The sequence below is a fragment of the Trichechus manatus genome, unplaced genomic scaffold, assembly GCF_000243295.1.
Source record: "Trichechus manatus latirostris isolate Lorelei unplaced genomic scaffold, TriManLat1.0 scaffold00097, whole genome shotgun sequence".
Classification (NCBI taxonomy): domain Eukaryota; kingdom Metazoa; phylum Chordata; class Mammalia; order Sirenia; family Trichechidae; genus Trichechus; species Trichechus manatus.
In genome coordinates, this window is record NW_004444033.1 from 3,639,165 (window position 1) to 3,663,362 (window position 24,198).

General features: G+C 38.5%; 1 protein-coding gene across 5 annotated transcripts in view; it reads right to left on the reverse strand.

Annotated features, from left to right (window-relative positions):
• TNPO3 (transportin 3) overlaps positions 1 to 24,198 on the reverse strand; it is an 89,750-nt gene that overhangs the window by 16,380 nt on the left and 49,172 nt on the right. For all 5 annotated transcript variants that reach the window (XM_004382654.2, XM_004382656.2, XM_023737095.1 and 2 more), the window contains 9 exons: positions 18,750 to 18,896; positions 16,397 to 16,504; positions 14,565 to 14,656; positions 12,281 to 12,420; positions 10,182 to 10,373; positions 7,146 to 7,237; positions 5,780 to 5,856; positions 3,724 to 3,784; positions 2,728 to 2,868 (listed from right to left, as the gene is read on the reverse strand). In XM_004382654.2, coding sequence (XP_004382711.1) covers positions 2,728 to 2,868; positions 3,724 to 3,784; positions 5,780 to 5,856; positions 7,146 to 7,237; positions 10,182 to 10,373; positions 12,281 to 12,420; positions 14,565 to 14,656; positions 16,397 to 16,504; positions 18,750 to 18,896 — 1,050 coding nt within the window. The remainder of the gene's footprint in view (positions 1 to 2,727; positions 2,869 to 3,723; positions 3,785 to 5,779; positions 5,857 to 7,145; positions 7,238 to 10,181; positions 10,374 to 12,280; positions 12,421 to 14,564; positions 14,657 to 16,396; positions 16,505 to 18,749; positions 18,897 to 24,198) is intronic.

Consider the following 24,198-nt stretch of genomic DNA (forward strand, 5'->3'; position numbering starts at 1 on the left):
ATGCAGAGACAGATTGGTCGCTTCTCTTCAAGGCAACATAGTAAACCTTGCTGGGAAAATTGTGTGAAACTTAGGGCTCAACTCTTCAATGATTTTGAATCCTTTATTTGGAGTTCTTTCAAACATTTGATCTTTTATTTTCCCAAGGAATGTTGTAAGAAAATTGTATAATACTTCAAGTTGGAAGCTATGATCCAAGGCATGCAAGATTTGCAAAACTCTAGGATAGTAAACTTAAATTTTCTAACACCTGAAGGTTGTTCTTATTTGCACTGTAAATAAATCATATTTCTTAAATAGCATGTAGAGCCAGAGTGTGGACAAAAATATCAAACATCTTCATCTTGGAGAAGAATGTGAAAGCAGGGTTTAAATCATGAGAGTTGCTCCTAACCTCCCTATTTAACCTTTTTAAGTAAAGAAGTGTTTCCAATCAAAACACCTGAATTCCAATAGCAGAAAAATTTTAATAAAACATAACTTACCTGAATTTAAATGATTTTAGGATTTTTACCTCACTATCCTCCAAAAGGGGCTCTGGTGGCACAGCAGTTAAAAGCTTGGCTTAAGAGCTTGGCTGCTAACCAAAAGGTCGGCAGTTCGACTCCACCAGCTGGTCCTTGGAAACCCTATGGGGTAGTTCTACTCTGTCCCACAGGGTCACTATGAGTTGGAATCTACGTGACAGCAACGGGTTTGGGTTTTTTTTTTTTGGTGGGGGGGTTATCCTCCAAAAGGGGAGCCTGGTGGCACACTGGTTAAGCGGCTCAGCTGCTAACCAAAAGGTCAGTGATTCCAACCCACCAGCAACTACACGGGAGAAAGATGTGGCAGTCTGTGTCCACAGAGATTTACAGCCTTGGAAACCTATGAGGCAGTTATACTCTGTGCAATAGGGTTGCTATGAGTCGGAATCGACTCTACAGCAGTGCGTTTGGTTTTTGGTTAACCTCCAAAAGTTCCTGGCTGTGCAAAGGGTTAAGTGCTCTAGTCCAACTACTAGCCCATGGTTTGAACCCACCCAGAGGCACCTGAAAGACAGGCCTGGCAAATCAGCTTCCAAAAGGTCCCAGCCTTCAAAACCCTATGGAGCAGTTCTACTCTGCACACATGAGGTAGTCGTAAGTCAGAACTGACTCGACAGCAACTAACAACAACATCCTCCTTCAAAAATAAGAGACATCTACATAGTCACCTACTTAAAATGCTATCACAACACACATGTATTGATCTTACATCAGTTCTACTCTATGAACTTAGAGGGAGCTAAAGGAAAAAGGAAAAGATGTTTAAACAGATTAACTGACTCTTCTATCAGCATATGCCATGGAATGCGCATGAGATGGGAGATATGAATCTGTTCAGTGCTGTATACACAAATTATATACTCTACTTAATGAATGACTTAAGGTAGGGGGTTAAATTTAGGGCAGGGGATTAAACTAAACTTTTTCTTAAAGGGCTAGATATTAAAAACTTCAGGTTCTGCTGATCATCTGGTCTCTGACTACTCAACTCTGCCAATGCAGCACAAAACTAGCCAAAAGATAATACTTAAATGAATAAACATGGCTATGTCCCAATAAAACTTTATTCACAAAAACAGGTGGCAGGACCACTGGCTGTCATTGGCTGACCCCTGATTTAAGAGATTTTTAAGAATAATTTTGGTATTTGTCACAAGTACTGACTTCAGAATACATCTCTTGTATATTGGGTTGGTCACATATTTAATTATCAGGAATAAAAAACAACGTAAGAGTCCTGAAGGTATCCTCCAACAGCAAAGGCAGTAAATAAAGTTGTATTAAACCTAGAATGTACTGCACTGAGGGGGACACTTAACCAGTGGTGGATATATCTTAAATGCAAATGTATACTGTTGTACTCATGATATGGTGAATGTAGACAATTGCTAATAATTAAAATTCTGTAAAACAATTTACCTAAGTCCCTTATATTCAAACACACAACCTAAGGAGGCAAGGTCGTGCGAGTGCACCGCATGAGGCCGCCTGAGTGCCAGTGCTTCCTTCGGCGTGAGCCACCTAGGTGCCCGGCCCAGGTGAAGGGCGGGTGTGGAATTGTCTTCCCCACAGCATGGGTGCATAATTTAAGACGCTCTCTCAGTATCCTGCAAATGCAGGACTGGCACTTGCAAAACCTTGCCTCCCTAAGTTGCATGCCCTAGACACCTCACTTGCCTCATCCGATCCTGGCCCTGCTTAAGGTTAACATCAACACAAATCGCTAAGTGACCTAAGCACAGGCATCTCATACAGAGTAGCTGTAGGTGTGAATATGATCTTGTAGAGAACCTTATACAGTGAATCACACCACTGTAATTTTGTACCAGTCTTCATGATTCAAAGAGTCAATTTTATTTTTTGACAAATAAGAGACTATGTAAGCAACTATGACCAAGACAGAAAAAAATCCCCCTGGGCCAAGAAACTGCAAAGTTTGACTTGCCATTTTTCAAGGAAATTAAAAATAAGATGCATTGGCATTAGTTACTCTTTTAACATAATTTCACACTGAAATGCCACTGAGTGCCACTATACAGAATACAGACTCTTTCACTTATAGACAATATACCTACTATGTATCATTCTCAAATATTTTGTAATTTGTATTTAATATAAATACAAACATGTTCCAGTTCTTTAGTAGAGTTGTCCCAAAGGCTCCTATTTCAAATTCTGTACATTTACCATTTTCCCTTACCTGTGTGACTAGTGGCTGCAGTAAGGCTGCAGATCCTTTGCCTACACAGCGAACAGCAAAGCGGAGGCATCTGCAACAACGCTCTACAATTCGGTTATCAGCCCGGTGCTTATTTAGCGTCTCGGATAAAACTGGCCATATCTGAGTCAGAGTGAAAGAGCACAAGAAAGAAATTAATGAACAACTAAGAGCTGAAAGAACACTCCCATGATGGTAACATTTGATTTGACTCTTAAGTGATTTGGATAAAGCTTTCTTTATAGGAATACGTGCAGCCTGATTTTGGCCAGGGTGTGTGCGTGCGTGCGTGCATGCATACACACCACCAATCTTTGAAACATACCACTTCTTAAGAGAAACACAGAAGTGACTCTAGAACAGGAAGAAGACCACATCTTAACTTTACTAAAAGATAGATATACACATTTTCCTTAACTTTGGACTTCCTGAATTAGGATGAAAAGAATTAGTATGTGATAGAGGGAGAGATGAGTAAAGTTAGTCCCAGAAGTCAGAAAACCTTGAACAAAAAGGACTGGAGTTAAGGAAAGGGCATCATTTGATCCCGTTGAACACCTGAGAGTATTTGGTATTTATGTCATTTTCTCCCCTGAAGTCTGAAAGGCACATCTCAAAATACACCTCTAGATTCTTATACTTCCTTCAGTGAAAAAAGTATCCATGGGGAAACTGAAGGCATGGAGGGCTAAATGGCTTTGTCTAAAATACGCTGCTAGTTGATCAGGCATCCTATCAATTATACGAGTCACACAGGTTACTTTCTTTCTACCTTTCCCTTGGCTTTTCAGCCTGTTTTCTTATCAAATCTAAAATAACAAATACTTGGATGGTTCTATTCCCTATCTCATTGAAATTATAACCATCTCAACAAACTGAACCTCTCTGTGACCCTGGAACCTTCCCGCTTTAGTTGTCCAAAGCCTGGTAAGGAAAAAAGAAGAGAGCCTGATTCTGCAGGCATCCAGTAACACTTACCTCCTGTATGACTTTTTGGCACGGATGAGTCTGTCCATTTTCCACAATGGGATTGGTGTGTCTGGAAAGATAACAGCCCAAAATAGTGAAAGAAGAGCAATTTCACCAAGGACCCAGAATCCTGATCCCTGTTCACTCGCTTAGTATCATTCTCACCAAATAAAGAAAACCAGATTGTCAAGTCATTCTTAAGACTCAACACCTTTTCTTCCTACTCTACTCAAACACAAGCACAAACTTTCATCCTATCATTTTTCCCAACTTCAAGTTACTCCCACTAGAACATGCAAACCCAATCCAAGTCTGGGCGCATGGGCTATGGGGCACAACTACCGTTTCCATTTTTCTCCCTTTATAAACCTGAATATGCAGTCTATTGATCAGAAATATGTGCCGGTTGCCCCAGACACTCTTTCAGCTCAGTAATGAAGTCATTCCTGAGCTTCACCCTTCAGCCAAACATTAGATAGGCCCATAAACAAAATGAGACTAAATGGGCGCACCAGCCCAGGGGCAAGGACGAGAAGGCAGCTCAGGAAAGCTGGTAATAGGGAACCCAAGGTCAAGAAGGGGAGAGTGTTGACATCTCATGGGGATGGCAACCAATGTCACAAGACAATATGTGTACTAATTGTTTAATGAGAAGCTAGTTTGTTCTGTAAACCTTCACCTAAAGTACGATTAAAAAAAAAAGAACTGCAGGAAAAACAAAAAAAAGAAATATGCACCAGTTGTCTGAATCCACTATGAAAAACCAAGAATTGCTCTGTTCCCACCACTAAGAGAGTAAAAGCTGGGGTTGCAGTTCAGGACAAAAGGAAACAGGGAGCCTAATAAGGAAATGGGGGAGAGGGCAGGCACACTGTGGGGGAATGGAACCAATGTCATGGAACACTTTGTGTACAAACTATTGAATGGGAAACTAATTTGCTATGTACGCTTTCACGTAATGCACAACAAAAAATTAAAAAAAAAAAAGAATAAAAACTTTAGGAACTCTAGTGTACCATAGCTACCTCAAAGTTTTAATCTGAATCCAATGGCAAACAATACTGGCCCACCCACAGTATGTCAAGTCCAATTCCTTTGTTTAGTTCCAGAGTTCACTAATTTGAAGAAAAGCAGAAAAAAAAATTTGCACGATTAAGTACCAACCTCTTTAAAGGAAAGCAACTCTTAATTTTAAAAAGCCGCAAAACAACACAAAAAAACAACTAATTTTCTTCAATTCAGGCATTTCCATCTATTACAGACTTTCATTCATTTATTGTAAAATAAGAGTTATTATTAACAGGTTCTCAGAATGGCATGTAACAGAGCTCTGCTAATTAAATAAGGAAAGCATCTCCCCAACTCACAGAAAGATACCTGTTGACAATAACTAATAAGCAAAAACAATGGCTTCATTTTGACTCGTCCCACATCCCACATAAACTTCTATGCAGCTATTACTCTGACGCTGCAGTTACACCTATGGGGCTCACAAATGACAGATTATATAATTCAGTAAGGATCATCTTTTGAATACTGTCACTCAAATGTCTTTTTCATCATTAGGTGTCTCTTGACTTCAAAGGATTAATTTCATTATTATTTTGCACCCATACACTGTCCAGCACTGGCTCTCAAAGTACGGTCCCTGGAATAGGAAGCAGCAGCAGCAGCAGCACGACCTGGAAACTTGTTAGAAATGCAAATTCTTTGGTCCTACTCAAGATCCAATGAATCACAAAGGGGTGGGACCCAGCAATCTGTGTTTTGATCAGTGCTCCAGGTGATTCAAATGCACATTAAAAAGTCTGAGAACCACTGAACTAGAGACCAAAAAATATCAATTACATTTTTTAAAGGCTCTTTTGACAAAGGTCTACCAGCAACAAACTGTTAGAATTTATCTCTGCCCAAAAACTTGGGTAACAATAGGTTTGATTAGTCTTCTGAAAAGGGAGATTACAGAAGAGACTTGCAAGTTTGAGAAAAAAGTGCTTGCTTATTTCAATATATAATGGTTTCATTTGAGCTTTTAACCCAATGCACTCAGAATCTCTCTTCTTACCTAAATATTACTGCAAGGCGATCTAAGAACACAGTAGGATCTGAGGATATGCCATTGCTGGGCTCCTGAGACAACAGCTGAAGAAGACAAACAGACATCAACACCCAGTCGTCCCATGTACAAACCTACAGCAAACACTGTAACATACACCTTTATACATCAACCTTGTCTCAACCTCTGCTTATTTCCTTATAATAGATTCCTAAAAGCCCCTATTCATCTTGTCAAATTACTTTCTTCCATCTTACTGTATCCTGGCCAAGACTACAAATTACTACATTTTATTATCTGATCATTGAGGAGTGGAAAACAGTATCATTTAATTTTTCCATCTCCTTTTATGATTAAGATTTCTTTCATGTTTAATAGTCATTTGTGTTCCCTCTTCAGTGAATTATCTACTCCTGCCCGATAATATCCATTGTCCATTTTTCTGCTGTAGTCTTGAATGTATTACTCAGTTATTTGTATGAGCTCTTTAAATATTATGAGAATAGTACCTCTATCATATATGTTGCAAATAATCCCTAATTTGAGGTTGCCTTTTCTATTTGTAACATATAAAATTTAAGTACATAATGTTTTATACCATCAATCTGTCATTCTTTTTTTTATTTCTTCCACTGTTTCTATGCTCAGAAAGGTGCTACTCATCCAAGCTGTGGCGTGAGGTAGCCATCTAAATCTATCTTTCCCCACAAACTTTCAAGTTTCCTAAGTATTTACTGGACAGCCATTCCTTCCTCATCGGTTTTTGACAATCTGTCATTTACTTAAAATCACACATACATGTACACTTATGTATTAGATATTACTCCTATATATGAACCTATTTATGAACTGCCTAATCTGTGAAACAAATGCTGTTCATTCTTGGTACCAGTATAACACTTTAAAAATCATTATAGCTTTACAATACATTTTAAGCGATGAAAGGACAACTTGCATCTCATTCTTTTTTGTCTAAAATATCTTAGATGCTTTTTTATTAGTATATCATTGGACATGAACTTAAGAACCATTATGTTAAGTTCTCCTAAAAATGTCACTGGTATGTCTACTGTACTGCCCTACACATGTAATTTAAGACAAGTTGACATCTTCACAAATTTATCAAGGAAATATGGTAGGTTATGGTTGCTAATATGAATCGGATCACTTCCGATTATTATCTTATAACTGGTTATTACTGACATAGTGAAATCCATTGATTTTTTATGCAGTTAATTTGATAGACTTATTAATTTTAGTAACTTTTCACTTGGCTTTTCTAGGTAGATAAACGATCACCTGTAAATAACTGTTTTTTCCTTTCAAACATGTGAACATCTTTCATTTGTTTCACATCCTACTTAACTGGACTCACCTTTTTCAATGCCATAACCTGAACAGAACACAGCTCACTAAGACATTCAGTAATCTTGTCCAAAGGTAATCTGGCTAGGACAAGTGCTGTCCCTGAAAAACAGAGGAAGATACAGAGGGAGAAGGGAGAAGCTGGCTTGAGGTAACATACTGTCTACATCATACGCTTAACAGATTAACTGCCTGGTTCCATTCTTTTAAGACGATCACCACTATTTCAAAACTTACAATATTTTGTTACTTATGACTATTTTTTATCTGGCTCAGAAGACTACAGACTGACTTTCACACTGACACTTACAACTGAAGTTAATATTAAAGTATTTCTCCTCAGCAGCCTATTAGTGTAAAGATATTTAAAGTAAGTCTCCTCTTCTGATTCTTCAAAGGCTTTTAAAAACTCTTCACAAAGCCTATGCTAAAGCTTCCCAAGCTTCCAAGCGATTGACTCAGGGAGTCTAGACAGCCTTTAATTTTGACAGGTACCTTAGGCAACTCTTATCATCCAAGACGTTTGAGAAATATTGATAGAATGCTTTCAGAAAGGATGGGCTGAAGTTAAAGAGATTAAATTCTAGTTGTACTACAACGAGAGGAGCCCTGGTAGTGCAATGGTTAAGAGCTCGACTGCTAATCGAAAGGCTGGCAGTTTGAACCCAGCTGCCCCACAGGAGAAAGACGTGGCAGTCTGCATCTGTAAAGATTTACAGCCTTGGAAACCCTGTGGGGCAGTTCTACTCTGCCCTATAGGGTCACTATGTGTTGGAATCGACTTGACAGCAATGGGTTTGGTTCGGTTTTTTGATACTTTTTTGGAACACTCTGTGAGCTTATGTATTCTCTCAGGGCCTCAGTGTATCCGTGAATTGAGTGGTTTGAACAAAAGAGTAATAGTCAAGTTTGTCTTTCTTTCTTTTTAAAATAGTTGCAAAAGTCTTCCCTCTCTTTTTCTTCCCTCAATTAATAATTTACTTGGCACTCCCACAAAATAGATAAAAAAGAGGCAGCTAGGCCAACGTGGGGCTAGAAGGCCCAGACCCTTTCACTCAGCTTCCCTCTTGTTGCTGTCTCCTCTCCAACCCCACCAACCACTAAAGTGTCTCCTCAAAATCCAAAGGATTACACATTAGCCTTAGGTCCCTTCTAGGAAAAACTCCTTGACAATGACTTTTTTCCACCTCTTAAAGTTTTATTCACTAGAACAGTAATTACTCCTTAAATTTTCAATTTGAATAAAAAGCAAAATGATTTTTCCTGGCAGTATATAAGTCATAGGTGAGTCAGACTTTTATTTAAAACCGAGTAGGAATGATTTTTCCTTTTAATTCATTCCTACAGGAAAAAAAAAAGTTTTTGACACTGTCATGGTTTGAGTTCTGTCCCCCACAAAATATGTGTATCAATTTGGCTGGGCCGTGATTCCCAGAATTGTGTGGCTGGCCTCCATTCTGTGATTGTAATTTATGTTAAAGAGGATTAGGGTGGGATTGTACCACCACCCTTACCCAGGTCACATCCCTGATACAATGTAAAGGGAACTGCCCCAGGGTGTGGCCTGCACCACCTTTTACCTTACAAGGGATAAAAGGAAAGGGAAGCAAGGAGAGAACAGGGGAACCCCATACCACCAAGAAAACAGTGCTGGGAGCAGAGCACATCCTTTTGGACCTGAAGCTCCCAGACCAAGGGAAGGTTGATGACATGGACCTTCCTCCAGAGCAGACAGAAAAAGCTTTCCCCTGGAGCTGATGCCCTGAATTTGGACTTGTAGCCTACCGGACTGTGAGAGAATAAATTTCTCTTTATTAAAGCCATCCACTTGTGGTATTCCTGTTATAGCAGCACTAGATGACTAAGACAGACACCAAGAAGATACCACTGGATAACATGAAGTGTTAGATAGTAATGCAGGATGCCACAGTCTACTGTAGGTTAGATGTCACTTCAGTATTGTTAAATTTCACTAGAAAATGATAAGATGACAGCAATGACCACTAGCAGTAGACAGTTAAGTAGTAAGAGTCTCTGACTCCAATTTAATGCCTTATTATCTATGCCTATAGAGGAAACAACAAAAATCCATGATATAAAAAGAAAATCTATTGCAGAAAACGCATAATCACTCTGGCTGGCAAGGAACTTGGTCATAAAATGAGAAAGAACAGAATTAGTTGACACACATGTTGTCCAATCTTATCAAGGCTAACTGCCACTCACAGATGCTTAGAAGAGATTGTACTGGTCATTTATTACACAGCCCTTTATTTGATACACCAAACCCCCTTAAACTATCAGCTGTAAGGATTCACTACCTCACAGGGCACTCCAATCTGTTTTCGGAAAGTTTAGTTAGAAAGTGTCGTCTTTCACTGAGCCTGTATATGCTTCCCTATTACCTGCGAACAATCGATTACTCACATAGTAAATCTGATCCTTTTTAAAAGATAATCTTTCAAATATTTAAAAATAGCCATCGTGTTTAAGGTCTGTTCAGTCTTTTTTCCTACAGCCTTATTATCTCTGGTTCTTTTATTACTCTGAGCCTCCTCACCCTGAGCCTCAAGAATCTCTGGCAGGCTGCCTCTGGATAGGCAATCTAGTAAGTGGAAGCTAACCAGTACCTGTTAAAGTCTACTAAGAGACTAGCACCCTTGGCTTCTACTATGGTACTGAACCACGCACACTACCTTTAAAAATCTCCACTTACCATTTTGGTATGGCAATGCTAATTTGGTTTTCTTTTTTATTCTTCCCCCAACTTAAAGTGGAACTACCTTTAGTTCAAATGTGCTGTCTCTACACAAAATCTAGGTCTGTGCTATACATAGCGCAAGAAGTGTGAATTAATCACATAGCCTGAAAATCTTCTAAGAAAAGAAGCATGTGCACATAGTCCATGCCCTCCTCTGAGTGGATATACCACCTTCACCATCACTATATACCTTACAACTGAAAAACTGGGCTATAACTGAGGTAATACAATCCCCAAGAAATGGCTCAGAGAAGACTGCTACTGGTTACTATTGTAAGTAAATACCTTTCAGCAAGCCCACAGCAGCTTCTGGAGACAACATGAAGGAATCCAGGGAACGGGCGATCTCCAGGAGTCCATTAAAGTGCTGAGCCATGTGATCTCGGCAGACAGAGCAAATGTTATGAATGGCTTTGGCTGCAGCAGAAGCCAGGGGCTTTTCACACAGGCCTTTCATCAAGTAGCCCAATACAGGGTCTGAGGATAAAAGCCATACAGCAGAGATTATATGCCTGAAACTCAAGGAAAACTTCAGTTTCTAAGAGCAGAGGTTTACACACCATATTTCTTCTTTAAGCAAAAGAACCCTTCTAAAAAATGAAATGATTCAGAACCCCAAGATATAAGAGATAAAAATGGAGCCAATCTCACTGGCACAGTGTCAGGAGGCCCTGAGCCCATGTATTCATCTTCCACTTTTTCCTTTATGGCAGCTGACTACTCCTTGCAACCTTAGGGCTTCACAGAGCAGTCTGAAAACCACTGACTTTCAAGCATATGTGACCATCCCAGGTATTAAGACAAAGGTAATGTAAGAAAGAAGGGAAAGCTCAGAGAGCTATCATTATTCCCAGAGATGAATTACTTGGTCAAAAATAGCCTACGTTAATTAGGACAATGACAGCTGCCTAAAGCTGGTACTTTTGTACTTGCTTCTTTATAGTTACAACAGGTCTTAAAACATACAGATTAATCTTTAGCACTTCTAAACGAATTCAGTCATTATATTTTACTTTTACTAATACAAGAGTTCCAAGAAAGTTGACTACATAGGAGAATTTAAAGAGCAAATTTACTTAACCTTTACTTTATAAAAATCAGAATGTTTTTCCATGCAAAAAAACCTAAGAAAAACTATATATGGTTAAAGAGCATGTTATAAGTACTTTATACTTTACTTTAGAGCAAACCATCAAAGAACTGAGGAATCAAAAGGATCAGAATTTTAAAGCCCGTTTAAAACAGTAATCTCCATTTCTAGAACAACAATCAAATATCCACTCAGCCAAAAACTAAAAAAAAGTCTATACAGCCTAGAAATCAGAAGACCTAGAACCTAGTCCAAACAACTCTAATATTGTAGACTTTTTTGACTGTCAAACTGATTATTTGTGGTTTTGACTACTCTAGTATGAAAGTCTAAGATGCAGCAATTTGTCTTCCTGCTGAGGCACAAATCTGAATGAGATATTGCAAGGTGGTACTGAATGATAAGTCTTACTAAGAGTCTGCATTTCAAACTAGCTTTGCTGCTTATAGGGCATGATCTGAAAAATATTAACTAAAATAAAACAAAAAAACCCATTTTGTTTCTTTGTGAAAATGGTTTAGAAAAGAAAGCCAAATACTGAGGCAGATAACGAAAGTGAAGAAATCCAAGGATTAGAAAATGGACATTTTGAGTAAGTTTTAAGGTTGAACTGAGGAGTGGCTCAGCTATGATGTGAGTGTGTTGATCATGAGCTCTGTATACGGAAACGAAGGAGTACGTATCACTCTTTTCAGTAAGTGTTTCAGTCACTAAAAAAAGAGAAAAAATCAGATACAAAATAAAATCAAGTCCAAACGGTGGTAATAAAAGATATGTGCAGGAAACATATCAAACTTAATGATACAACACCATTCACAAATATAAGTATTATTTAAATTCTCAGAACATATCATTCTTAAATGTCTGGGGCTTGAAATATATTATCCTGGATAAAATATTTAGTTTTGAATGATAATTCTTAAGTTTTTAAATGGAGGATGTATTTAACATTGAGAAACTCTCTCTTGCTTTAACCTACTAGTAGCTTCTAGGCAGGTCTGATTAGCTCAAGAATATGCCAAAGACTAAGAAAGAATGCTCGTGCTTATGCAGAGTTCTAGAAGCAAACTGTGTCCCTGTCTGGAGATCTAATCTGTCACAGGTCCTTCCTCTGAGTTTGAGCAGATTATAAATGTTGTTTCAACTAAGCAATAACTTAAAATATTTAGTCTCCGTGTCCATAAACGTTCTACCTGTCAACAAAGGAGGAAGCGGGAGAGCAAGAGCAAAAGCTAAAGAGGAGAGAGGAAGAAAATCAGAAGTTGCAGCAGCAGAGTGGAGAGTTCACACATACCAAGAAACTGAGGATTTCGATCAACCACTTCGCTCATCTCTCCAACCAACTCAATGCTGGTGTATCGCACAGCTGTATGTACTGTCTCTGGCAGACGAACAACTCCTTCTAGGACCTCCACAAGTGTGGGATTGTTCTCCCTGAATACAGAAGGCAAGTACTCACAGTTACTGATTTCAGAGGTTACGCTCTGGCCAAAAAACAGGCTGCAATGATGTGTATCATCGCAAAAGGGCCTCTTTCTAAATAAATAATCATTTGGGTAAAAGTATAAAAGTGTTTAACACTCGGCATGAAAGGTTTTCAAATCCTCAAAAAGGGAGGAAGACAGAAATGGAAGATAATCTTTGTTTTAGGAGAAGCAGACTATTCCTTAATCTTCTGAATGACAGTAAAGAATCTAAAGCCACATCATGCTATTAAACAGAGGCTCTTCAAATTGGAGAGATAGGCATTTACTGAAAAAAATTTTTTTTAAAGAATCGGTTTTATTTATTCCTATATCTGCAGCACCTAGAACAGTGCCTGGCACATAGTGGGCACTCAATAGCTGAATGGCTAAATGAATAAATAATACTCACAGACCATTTTCTATTAGTTGTTATTCTCCAAAGATTTCATATAGCTAGATACTAGGAACTCTAAGGGCAGCTAAATTTTCCTCACTTAAGGAGCAAGAAAACAAGCAGGAATAAGTGAAGGTGCCCCAATTTGGAATGTGAGGGAAAATGAAAGTTAACCACTTTCCACAGCTCCATGAATTTATTTTTTCCTTTCCTTGTTTTCTCTCCCCAAGTATACTGAATGAAGTTCCTTTCAGCACAGTGGAGGATGTTTCCAAAGTGGTAGAACTTAATCCAGAAATGAAAGAAATTTCAAATGTAATAGTATCTTGGATTAGAACAAGAGCAACCCCTGTTGATAAAATAAGTCTATTAAGTCCTTTATACCAAAAATCAAACCGAACCTACTGCCGTCGAGTCGATTCTGACTCATAGTAACCCTACAGGACAGGGTAGAACTGCCCCATAGGGCTTCCAAGGCTGTAAATCTTTACGGAAGCAGACTGTCACATCTTTCTCCCGTAGAGGAGCTGGTGGGTTTGAACCACTGACCTTTTGGTTAGCAGCCGAATGCTCTACCACTGCACCACCAGGGCTCCAAGTCCTTTATATGAATTTAAAACAACAGCAACCATGCAGTTGGCTTGAAATTGGATAAATTAAAAAAATAAAAAAACAATCTCTCATTTATGCCCTATGTTTCTTAGGGGCACTAGGCTAATTATTGAGACTATCCATTCTTCTTCAAATCACGCGTAACAACTAGAATATTAGTGATTTTAATAATCTTTAGATTTATTTGCAACTGAAGGTTCCAAAGGATACTAAAATGAGTTTAAGAGCAAATAGTATGGTATGAAATTAAGGACCAGAACCTCTTAATAAAGAAAAATAAATCTAGTATATCCCCTTGAATATTTAACTGGATTAGATATATAAGATTTTATTGACTAGGCCTGGAAAAGCTGCTAAGAAAGGAGCACTGTACTTTTTATAAATACCTGCCTGAACCATCTCTCCAACAGGGGCTCAACTGGACATACCTGATCACAATACAAGGTAACTTGTCAGATATTAACTAACGATTTATAAATTCATGACACAAAATAAATTTTGTCTTTAGGGAGTCATGTGAAGATCACGAATAGAATTTCTATGCTAAGCAATCAGAAATCAAGTCCTAATAATTAAAAAAAATTCCCAATGGCAATGTAGAGTTTGTAACCGCCCTTTAGATTTTGCTGCTCTTTTAGGGGAAACAGTGACCATGCCATGCCTCTCTGAAACTCACAAATGATTCTCTCAGACAGAAATACGGAGAACAACCTAATTAAACATTTGTAAGGATAACTTACCCAAGGTTACAAAAGCAGGTGAGACCAAACTAGTTCCTATTTAGTACCAACAATTTAAGAGTCTAACAAATTCTTAACCAAAACAAACTTTCACAAGGGTACCTTGGTTAGAAAAATAAATCAGTATTCTAGTCCTAGTGTCAAGGGTAAAATAATTTTAACTTTAAGAAAAGTGGGTTAAAACACTGATTTCAGCAATGTAGGCTGTCCTGGACTAGACTCTAGAAGTAAGAAGAGTAGACAGCACTATCGAATTAAGAAGCTCTAAGGGTTTCCAAGCATATACCATGTAAGAGAAAACTGGTGTAATTTTCCTTCCTCTCAGTATTTAAAGAGTTTCCAGCAAAAGACTTATTAGACACTCACGGGTCAACACTCTTTGCTATAGCAGCCATGATAAAGAGAACCGCTTCTGTCACCTCCCAGGGTGGGTTGCCTTCTTTCAGAGTGGAATATAACTAGAGAAGAAGAGGTGGATTATGGATCCATTAAAAGGAAAATAGAGCAGAAGTCCAAAAACAAATAAAACAAAAAAACCCTGTTAGTTAAAATAAATCCAATCCCTTGTTTCCAATTCTAACTAAATTATCTCTCAGAGCCAGGGGAGAATATTATTTTCATTCTTGACATCCTCACTAATTAGAAGCAACTACTGATTTAATATCTGAAATAAACTCATTTAGATCCCCAAGAGTGTATCAAGATTATCATCTGCTCCTAGAAAATGAATATTGTGGAAAAAAGAAACGTATCACAAGTGTCTTTTCCTGGTTCTGTTATCACTAATGAATACATAAACACACGAAACATTGATATGCAATGTAAATCCTCCACATATGTACTGGCTTTATGCTACTATTGTTTTAACTATTTGTCCACATCAGCACTGGTAGCAGAGCTTAAATTTCTAAAAAGCAGCTGTTTAGGAACACTTATCACAATACCATATATCCAAGCAAAATTAACAAAAAATAAAAGCAGACCTAGCAGAATACTCAGATATTCTAGTCAAGAATTTCTCGAAGTTTATCCACCTGTGGAATGTAACTAGGTCTTAGTCTAAATAAGATTTCTCCAGTCAAACAATGGACACAGCTAGGTAAAACAAAATTGAACAATTCTTTGTAGAACTTTATAGAGTCTTTAACATACTATTTAAATCATTTCCTAATTTTAATTGCTTCAACTTTTTTTTTTTTTTTTTTTTTGCCAAAGAGCAGCTCATGAGGCTGGTATTCCAAAGGACACATCTTGGACAACACTGATAATTTATATAAATTTGTAAAGTGAGGTCTGGAGAAGATCAAGTGACTTGCTCAAAGCCACAGAGCCAGTGAGAGCGGAGCAGCTTATCTGTCTTGTGACTCAAGGATCTCACTGGATCTGCTCCTAAGAACCCCTGATCCGTTGTAGGTGGGTCAATAAATGCACATTGCTTAACACAATAAAAAAGTTATAATTTTATGAACATTTTGTAGATCAGGCTGTTCCCAAATACACACAAAATTGCTGGGTTACAAGAAGAAAATTAAGTTTGTTCAGTCCTGCTGTGACAAAGCATCCAAACTAGATTTCAGAGCCCATCAGGGCACGATCTAGCAATATGAAAACCACCTGAAATTATGCTAATGTTAAGTGACATGGAATGGGGATGGCTGCACCACAGTTATCTTACAAGAGGTAAAATGTTACCCACTGCTTGTCAGGGAAAGCACAGGACAATGACTCTTCTACTCTAGCACAGTCACCGCGGGGATGAAACTTCAAAGGACTCTAACCACAGTGTGGACAAAGGAAATGCCAAATAACCAAGAGAGTTGCCAGGAATGGGTACATAATTATGAAGGCAGGAAAAGTAGCCTATTTTTCCTGGCCTAGTCCAAATTACCTGTAAGTATCCTGGGAGCTTTAATGCTTATCTATGGATCTTCCACACCAGTTGCAAATGTGGAAAAGTGCTCATTAGCAAGAGTAACTGAGTGACCCATTATTGAACCATTCATAAACTGCAACTGGCTTGTAAGATACTAAACAAACATAGCTACTATATGCCAGGCAGTGTGCTAGGCACCTGCAAATCTATGATCCCACTTAGCCACTGAGATTGAAGAAATAAGATGGGACATTTACAGAAGACACAGAAGTAAACACAATTAGGGTGATCAGTAAGACTGGCAATAATCTCCAAAAAGGCTTACCTGAGCAAAACACTCCATAGACCCAATCAGGAAAATCAAGTCCTTCACCAGGTCTGATACTCTCATCCGAAACTCTCCAAAGTCATCAGTCTCCTCAGGAACCCCCTCCTGAAATTTTAAATAAAATGGCATTTTTTTAAACTCACTGAGGCTTTCACTGGCCTCTATACAATCAAGAATAAAGAAGAAAAAGTCATCAAGCAATCAAGTCCCAATAAACAAAAGATAAGCTGCCTAAGTCATAAAAATATTTTACTACAGACACAGGGTCTCTAAACTGTTAGGTGTGACAAGTCAATACCACCTATCCTCTACCTTTACTATGAAAAACGCTTAACTTTTCTTAAGAGTCATAAGCCTATCTAGATATGGTCCAGCTCATTAGTCCTCATCTAGCCTGTGAAGCTTTACAGCTCAAGATCTACCAAAATCAATCATTATCACAATAACTTCACACAGAACAGAATTTCTGACTTTAAAAAGAATTTCATACAGATGGACAGATACATAATACAACTAGTATAGTAAAATATTAATGGCAGAATTTAGGTGGTGGGTATACATGTGTTCACCATAAAATTGTTTCACCTTTGCTTTATGTTTTAAATTTTTCATTAAAAAGTTTAGAGATCATTTACATTCTATGGCTCTTAAATTTTTCCTATTCTAACACACTGCTATGAGTAAACAAAGGTTTACCAATTGTGATACGGTTGAGAACATGTATAAGAATCTTGGACCACGAATAACTGGAAAAACTCGTTAGTACTATAGAGGATTGCTAATCTAGTTTAACCTTCTTGCTTTAAGATGAAGAAATTAAGGTCGACGAATGTGGAGGAAATAAATAACGGCTGCCTCAGACCAGAAAATGGATAAAATTATAAACACTATACAAATTATTAAGCACTTTACACTTCCGAGTGTAAGAAATTACCTGAAATGGTCCATGGAACTAGTAAGGGCAGAAAGGGACCAAGGAAGTAGAGCCATCTAAACCAGAGCAGTTTTATTTATATAGTAAGCTTCCAAATAAGATTTAACTGAAAATAGGGTTCTTCAGTTAAAAAAAAGTTTGAAAACCACTAGACGAATCATCTTTACAGTTTCTTAAAGATACAAAATACCATGACTCAAACAGTAATATTAAAATTAAGAGAATAAACAGTTTTCATTTCAGATTTAATTGTGAGCAATGCAACAACAACAACAAACAAACAACTTCAGGTCCTAGATTAAAGGATGAGGATTAAACAAAAAATCAAAATGAAATAAATGAGGTCAAAATTTGAAGAGACCAAGCAAAGCATAGAGCCCTGGTGGCACAGTAGTTAAGAGCCTGGCTGCTAACCCAAAGGTCAGCAGTTGAAATCCACCAGCCGCTCCCTGGAAACACTATGGGGCAGTTCTACCCCATATGAGTCAGAATCAACTCAGTGGCAATGGGTTTTATTTGTTTTTTTTTTTTAAGCAAAGCATGGAAGGTGAAAAGTTTTCTAATGGACTATTTTACAACATTTCTAGTATATTTTTTTCTTAGCCAAATAGATTATTTCTATATCTTCCTTTTAATTATAAAATCAATATAAAGAAAAAATATGTGCGTACTGTGGGTTGGGGAACTCATATATAATTTTCAACATCCTTATACAAGTATTTCACTTTTATGTTTTAGTCCAACCACATATTTTGCACTATTAAATACAGTATAAAATTTTACAATCTGATTTTTTTCACTCAGTATACAAACTACCCTTTTTATTTCAGTAATTGTTTTTAACTGCTGCGTAACGGCTCATCAAGTTGCTACGTCAAATTTATGTAACTTGTTATACAGCTATTCATGGGTTTACTATCATTTTTTACTTCTGTAGATGATATTTGTACATAAAATAGCTACCGTTTCTTCTGCAGCATAATTTAAGATAAATCCCCAACAGAAGAACACTGGTTCAGCAAGAGTGATTTTTTTCTACACAGATCTAATGTTAGCTGCTGTTGAGTTGATTCCCATTCATGGCGACCCCACGTGTGCAGAGTAGAACTGCTTCATAGGGTTTTCAAAGCTGTGATCTTTCATAAGCAGATCACCAGGTCTGTGTTCCGAGGTGCCTCTTAGTGGGTTTGAACTGTTAACCTTTCAGCTAGTAGTTGAGCACTTAACTGCTGGTGCCACTCAGGGACTAATACTCTTCATTATGTTTGTACTGATGTCTTCAGTGTAAGCTGTAGTGTGACAGGGAACCTGCAGATTCTATTAGCTTTGTTCTGATGGAAAAGCGGGTAAATTAAGAGGAAAAGAGGAGGAAATTAAGATACTCAGAGATTTGAAGACAAAGAGAAGGGAACTTACATGGTCTGGTTCCAGCTGGCAGTGTCGAGCCAAGGCATGAAGCAGTCTCTGAATGTAAGCTTTGAAGATACCATGAATAACCTCATCGTTAGTTTTGTACAAATGCTCCCCTAGTCGGTACCAAAAGTTAAAGGAAATTTCCACTACCTGTTAAATTAAAAGAGAAGAAGAAAATATGGTTTATTTGAACGGGAAAAGGAATGGAATAAGAAGACAGTTTTATTATTGCTAAGGCCATATAGGAAAGAAAATATACTTTAAAGTAGTATGAGTGGAACTAGGTAAGAAGCCGCCTTTTCTCTAGCAGCACTTGTTAGTCTTCCTGACAAGTAGCTTCCCACTTTAGGCCAAAACTCCATTTAGGATGACTGGCTTGTACATTCCCTATTTAGCCCTGGTATAACTTCTCCAAAAACATATGAGATTCTGAATTTAGAAAAACATACAGAGAAGGAAGTGTCTTTTAAAGTCTTTTTCCCAAATTCTAAAATCATTTCATTCTATGCTTCAAATGAGAACACCTCTTACCATGCAAACAATCTATATAATTCCCGAATATAACTGAATCAGTCTCATAATTATGTCACTTTTACTCACCTGCTTTCTTAAGTGAAGCTCTGGTGGCACAATAGTTAAGATCTCGGCTGCTAACCAAGAGGTTGGCAGTTCGAATCCACCAGCCACTCCTTGGAAATCCTATGGGGTAGTTCTACTCTGTCCTATAGGGTCGCTTTCTTAAGTGGGAGAAAAAGTCTTGGGATTTCATCCACAGACTATCTTGTAGATGGCACTGTCTAAAGGAGTGGTAATTAGGAAAACCCCACAGAGCACAGTTGTACTCTGACATACATGGGGTCACCATGAGTCAGAACTGACTCCATGGCAACCAGTACTGATGGTATAATTATTATGTAGCACTATGATTCCTCCTGAAAATGTTTTGGGTTTCATCAAAATCTAGATATCCTTATGAGATTATGCGAAATAAATAAACATTATCTTTTTGTGTGATAACATAAAAAAGGGTTGAGAATCACAGGACTACTATGCCTTCTCCCTAAGAGTACCGCCCCCAATCCTTTTCCCACCAAGGATCCAAAATAGAGCTATTTAAAACAATGACTCAACTGGGGAGCATTTCTTGCTCACTTCTTATACTGTGGAGAGGAGGTACAACTTGTTAAATAAACGACTTTTGAATGAAGAGGATTCTTAAGTTCTTTCAATCCCTTCCTCATTCCCATCACTCATTTGGAGAAAAATGTGGGGTGTTAAGACGTGTGGAGGTACAGCTACGATTGGGAGTACTTTCAATTTTTTTAAATTCATATAAAGGACTTGGAGCCCTGGTGGTGCAGTGGTAAAGGACTCGACTGCTAACCAAAAGGTCAGCGGTTGGAACCCACCAGCTGCTCCAAGGGAAAAAGATGTGGCAGTCCACTGCGGTAAAGATTTATAGCCTTGGGGAAAGGGCCAAGATGGCGGAGTAGTCAGACACTTCTGGTGGAACCTCTTACAACAAAGACCTCAATAAGCAAGTGAATAGATTATATATGATAACACAGGAGCCCTGAATATCTAAGGCAAAGTTGAGGAACCAGACTGAGTGGCAGGGGGAGGGAGAGATGGTTCAGCAGCAGCGAGGAGGTGCCGGACCTGACCTGGCGAGAGCCTGAGCCCTTCAGGCCTGATCAGCTCGGGGGTGGGCGGTGAGGCAGGCAAGCAGCGGTGCTCGGGAGGCGCGTTTTCTGCAGCAGGAGAGACCCAGCACCAGAGAGTCTACACAGCCACCCAGAACCAGTGAGAAGCAGCCCTCAATCTGGTGAAAGATAAGTACTTGCATGCAGCCTACTGCATGGATCAAAAAACATCTCCCTTAGGCAAAAACCTCTCTCCCATTTACCTCCCCACTCCGCACTAGCTCCCAGACCAGCTTCAGCAACTGCCAGGCCCCTGGGCTGGAAGTAGGATCCGTCACACGCCCTGAGCCATTCTCCCAGCCTTGGAGACTGAACAAATTTAACAAACAGGGAAAAACAAACAAACAAACTGCCAGCTCCCCTAAGCCAGGAACCCAGGATAGGCACAGCTCCTTTGCCTAGGCACAGGCATAAGGGATCCAAGGACTTTGAGTGCATTTCCCCCTGCAGAGACTTGTGTGGGCCCAATTCAACAGCGTAGGCCCTCATTATCGCAGTACAACAAGGTATATACCAGAACTCTAACTTCAACTGATTCAGCTGTGAAGTGGCAGGTTCGTGACATTTGACACTGCTCTGCCCAGTAAGCTGGGTCTTCACCTACCCACATCAGGGGCCTGAGGAATGGTGGCTCCACCTATGCCATCTAGCCACCTGCGATAGGGGCCCAAGAATAAGAGGTGCCCCCAGAGTCCTAACAGCCAACAGCATTAGGTGCTCACAGTCCAGCTGCAAAAGCCACCCACCTACATATTCTAGGGAACAGGGACACACCTTCCTCCGTGGACACTCAGGGGCAGCCGTCAGCCCCCTGCCTTGCTCAGAGTGTGTCCCCCTGCTGCAGCCAGATGCCTGTGCCTGCACCCATCACCCATGCCTGTCTAGGACCGTAAGTGAGAGCCTACACCACACACTTGGTGGCTATCTACCTGGGCACCTGAGCTGAATCCATACAGGAGGAATGGGCAGACTCCTAAGCTCACATACCTAGTAACAGATCTAACCACCTGGTGACAGGACATCAGCACTTCAAAGGTTCCAATAATCAAACTAGCTCATACGAGCAGCCTATTTGGGCATATCAAAACAAAACAAGAAGCTAGGACACAGTAAGCAAACATAAAATAAATAAATATAATAACTTACTGATGTCTCGGAGACAAAAGTCAACGTCAAATCACATAAATAGGCAATCCATGATGGCTTCAGTAAGCTCCCAAAAGAATCTAGAAATTTTCCAGACAAGGAAAATTTCTTGGCATTACCAGAGGCAGAATACAAAAGATTAATATACAGAACTCTTCAAGAAATTAGGAAGGAAATTAAGCAAAACACAGAACACGCAAAGATGAAATTAAAAAGATTGGGGAGGAGCATAATGACAGATTTAACAGGCTGCAAGAATCCACAGAGAGGCAGCAATCAGAAATCCAGAAGATTAACAATAAAATGTCAAGATTAGACAACTCAATAAGCAGAATTGAGGCAATGGAAATGAGAATTAGTGAGATTGAAGATAAGAAAGCACTTGACACCAACTTATTTGAGGAAAAATCAGCTAAAAGGATTTTAAAAAATGAACAAACCCTAAGAATTATGTGGGACTCTATCAAGAGGAACAACCTATGAGTGATTGGAGTACCAGAACAGGGGGGATAACAGAAAACGCAGAGAGAATTGTTGAAGATTTGTTGGCAGAAAACTTCCCTGATATCATGAAAGATGACAAGATATCTATCCAAGATGCTCATTGAACCTTACATAGGGTAGATCTCAAAAGAAAGTCACCAAGACATATTATAATCAAACCTGCCAAAACCAAAGATAAAGAGAGAATTTTAAGAGCGGCTAGGGATAAACAAAAAATCATCTACAAAGAAGAGTCAAGAAGAATAAGCTCGGACTACTCAGCAGAAACCATGCAGGCAAGAAGGCAATGGGATGACCTACATAAAGCCTTGAAGGGAAAAAATTGCCAGCCAAGAATTATACATCCAGCAAAACTGTCTCTCAAATATGATAGTGAAATGAGGGCATTTCCAGATAAGCAGAAGTTTAGAGAATTGGCAAAAAACCAACCAAAATTACAAGAAGTACTAAAGGGAGTCTTCCGGTTAGAAAATCAGTAACATCAGATAACCAATCCAAGACTAGAACACAGGAAAGAGCAAGCAGATATCAAGCCAGGTAGGGAAGTCACAAAAATAAACCTAAGCTAAAACACTGAAAATAGGGAAACAGCTGTCAATATGTAAAAGATGACAACATTAAAACAAAAAAGAGAGACTTAAAAAAAAAAATAGACATAGATTTTTCATATGGAGAGGAAGTCACGGCGATACACAGAAATAAAAGATTGGTATAAACTTAGAGAAACAGGAGTAAATATTGAGGTAACCATGAAGGAAACTAACAATCCTACAAGTCAAAATAAAATACTAGAAAAATATAAAGACTCGGCAAACACAAAATCAACAACAATGAATAAGACAAAAAGAAAATACATAAAGAAAAACGACTCAGCACAGAAAATTAAGTGGAACAAAGAAACTGAACAACACACAAAAAAAAGACATAAAAATGACAGCACTAAACTCATACCTATCAATAATTACGCTGAATGTAAATGGACTAAATGCACCAATAAAAAGACAGAGAGTGGCAGATTGGATTAAAAAACACTATCCATCTATATGCTGCCTACAAGAGACACATTTTAGACTTAAAGACACAAACCAAAACTCAAAGGATGGAAAAAAATAATATATCAAGCAAACAACACTCAAAAAAGAACAGGAGTGGCAATATTAATCTCTGGCAAAATAGACTTTAAAGTAAAATTCTACCACAAAGGATAAGGAAGGACACTATATAATGATTAAAGGGTCAATACACCAGGAGGACATAACTATAATAAATATTTACGCACCAATGACCGGGCTCCAAAACACATAAAACAAATTCTAAAAGCATTGAAAAGAGAGATAGACAGCTCCAAAATACTAGTAAGAGACTTCAACGCACCACTTTCGGTGAAGGACAGAACATGCAGAAAGAAGCTAAACAAGGACGTGGAACATCTAAATGCTACAATCAACCAATCTGATCTCACAGACATATACCGAACACTCCACCCAACAGCCAAGTATACTTTCTTTTCTAATGCACATGGAACATTCTCCAGAATAGATCACATATTAGGCCATAAAGCAAGCCCTAACAAAATCCAAAGCATCGAAATATCACAAAGCATCTTTTCTGACCATAAAGCCATAAAAGTAGAAATCAATACAACAAAAAGCAAGGAAAAAAAATCAAACACATGGAAACTGAACAACACCTTGCTCAAAAACTACTGGGATACAGAAGAAATTAAGGATGGAATAAAAAATAGAATCAAACGAGAATGAAAACACATCCTACCAGAACCTTTGGGACACAGCAAAAACAGTGCTCAGAGGTCAGTTTATAGCAATAAATGCACACGACCAAAAAGAAGAAAAGGTCATAATCAAAACATTAACCCTACAACTGGAACAAGTAGAAAGAGAGCAGCAAAATAAGCCCTTGGGCACCCAAAGAAAGGAAATAATGAGAATTAGAGCAGAATTAAATGAGATAGAGAATAGAAAAACAATTGTAAGAGTTAACAAGACCAAAAGCTGGTTCTCTGAAAAGATCAACAAAACTGATAAACCAACCACTGGCCAAACTGACAAAAGAAAAACAGGAGAGGCAGCAGATAACCC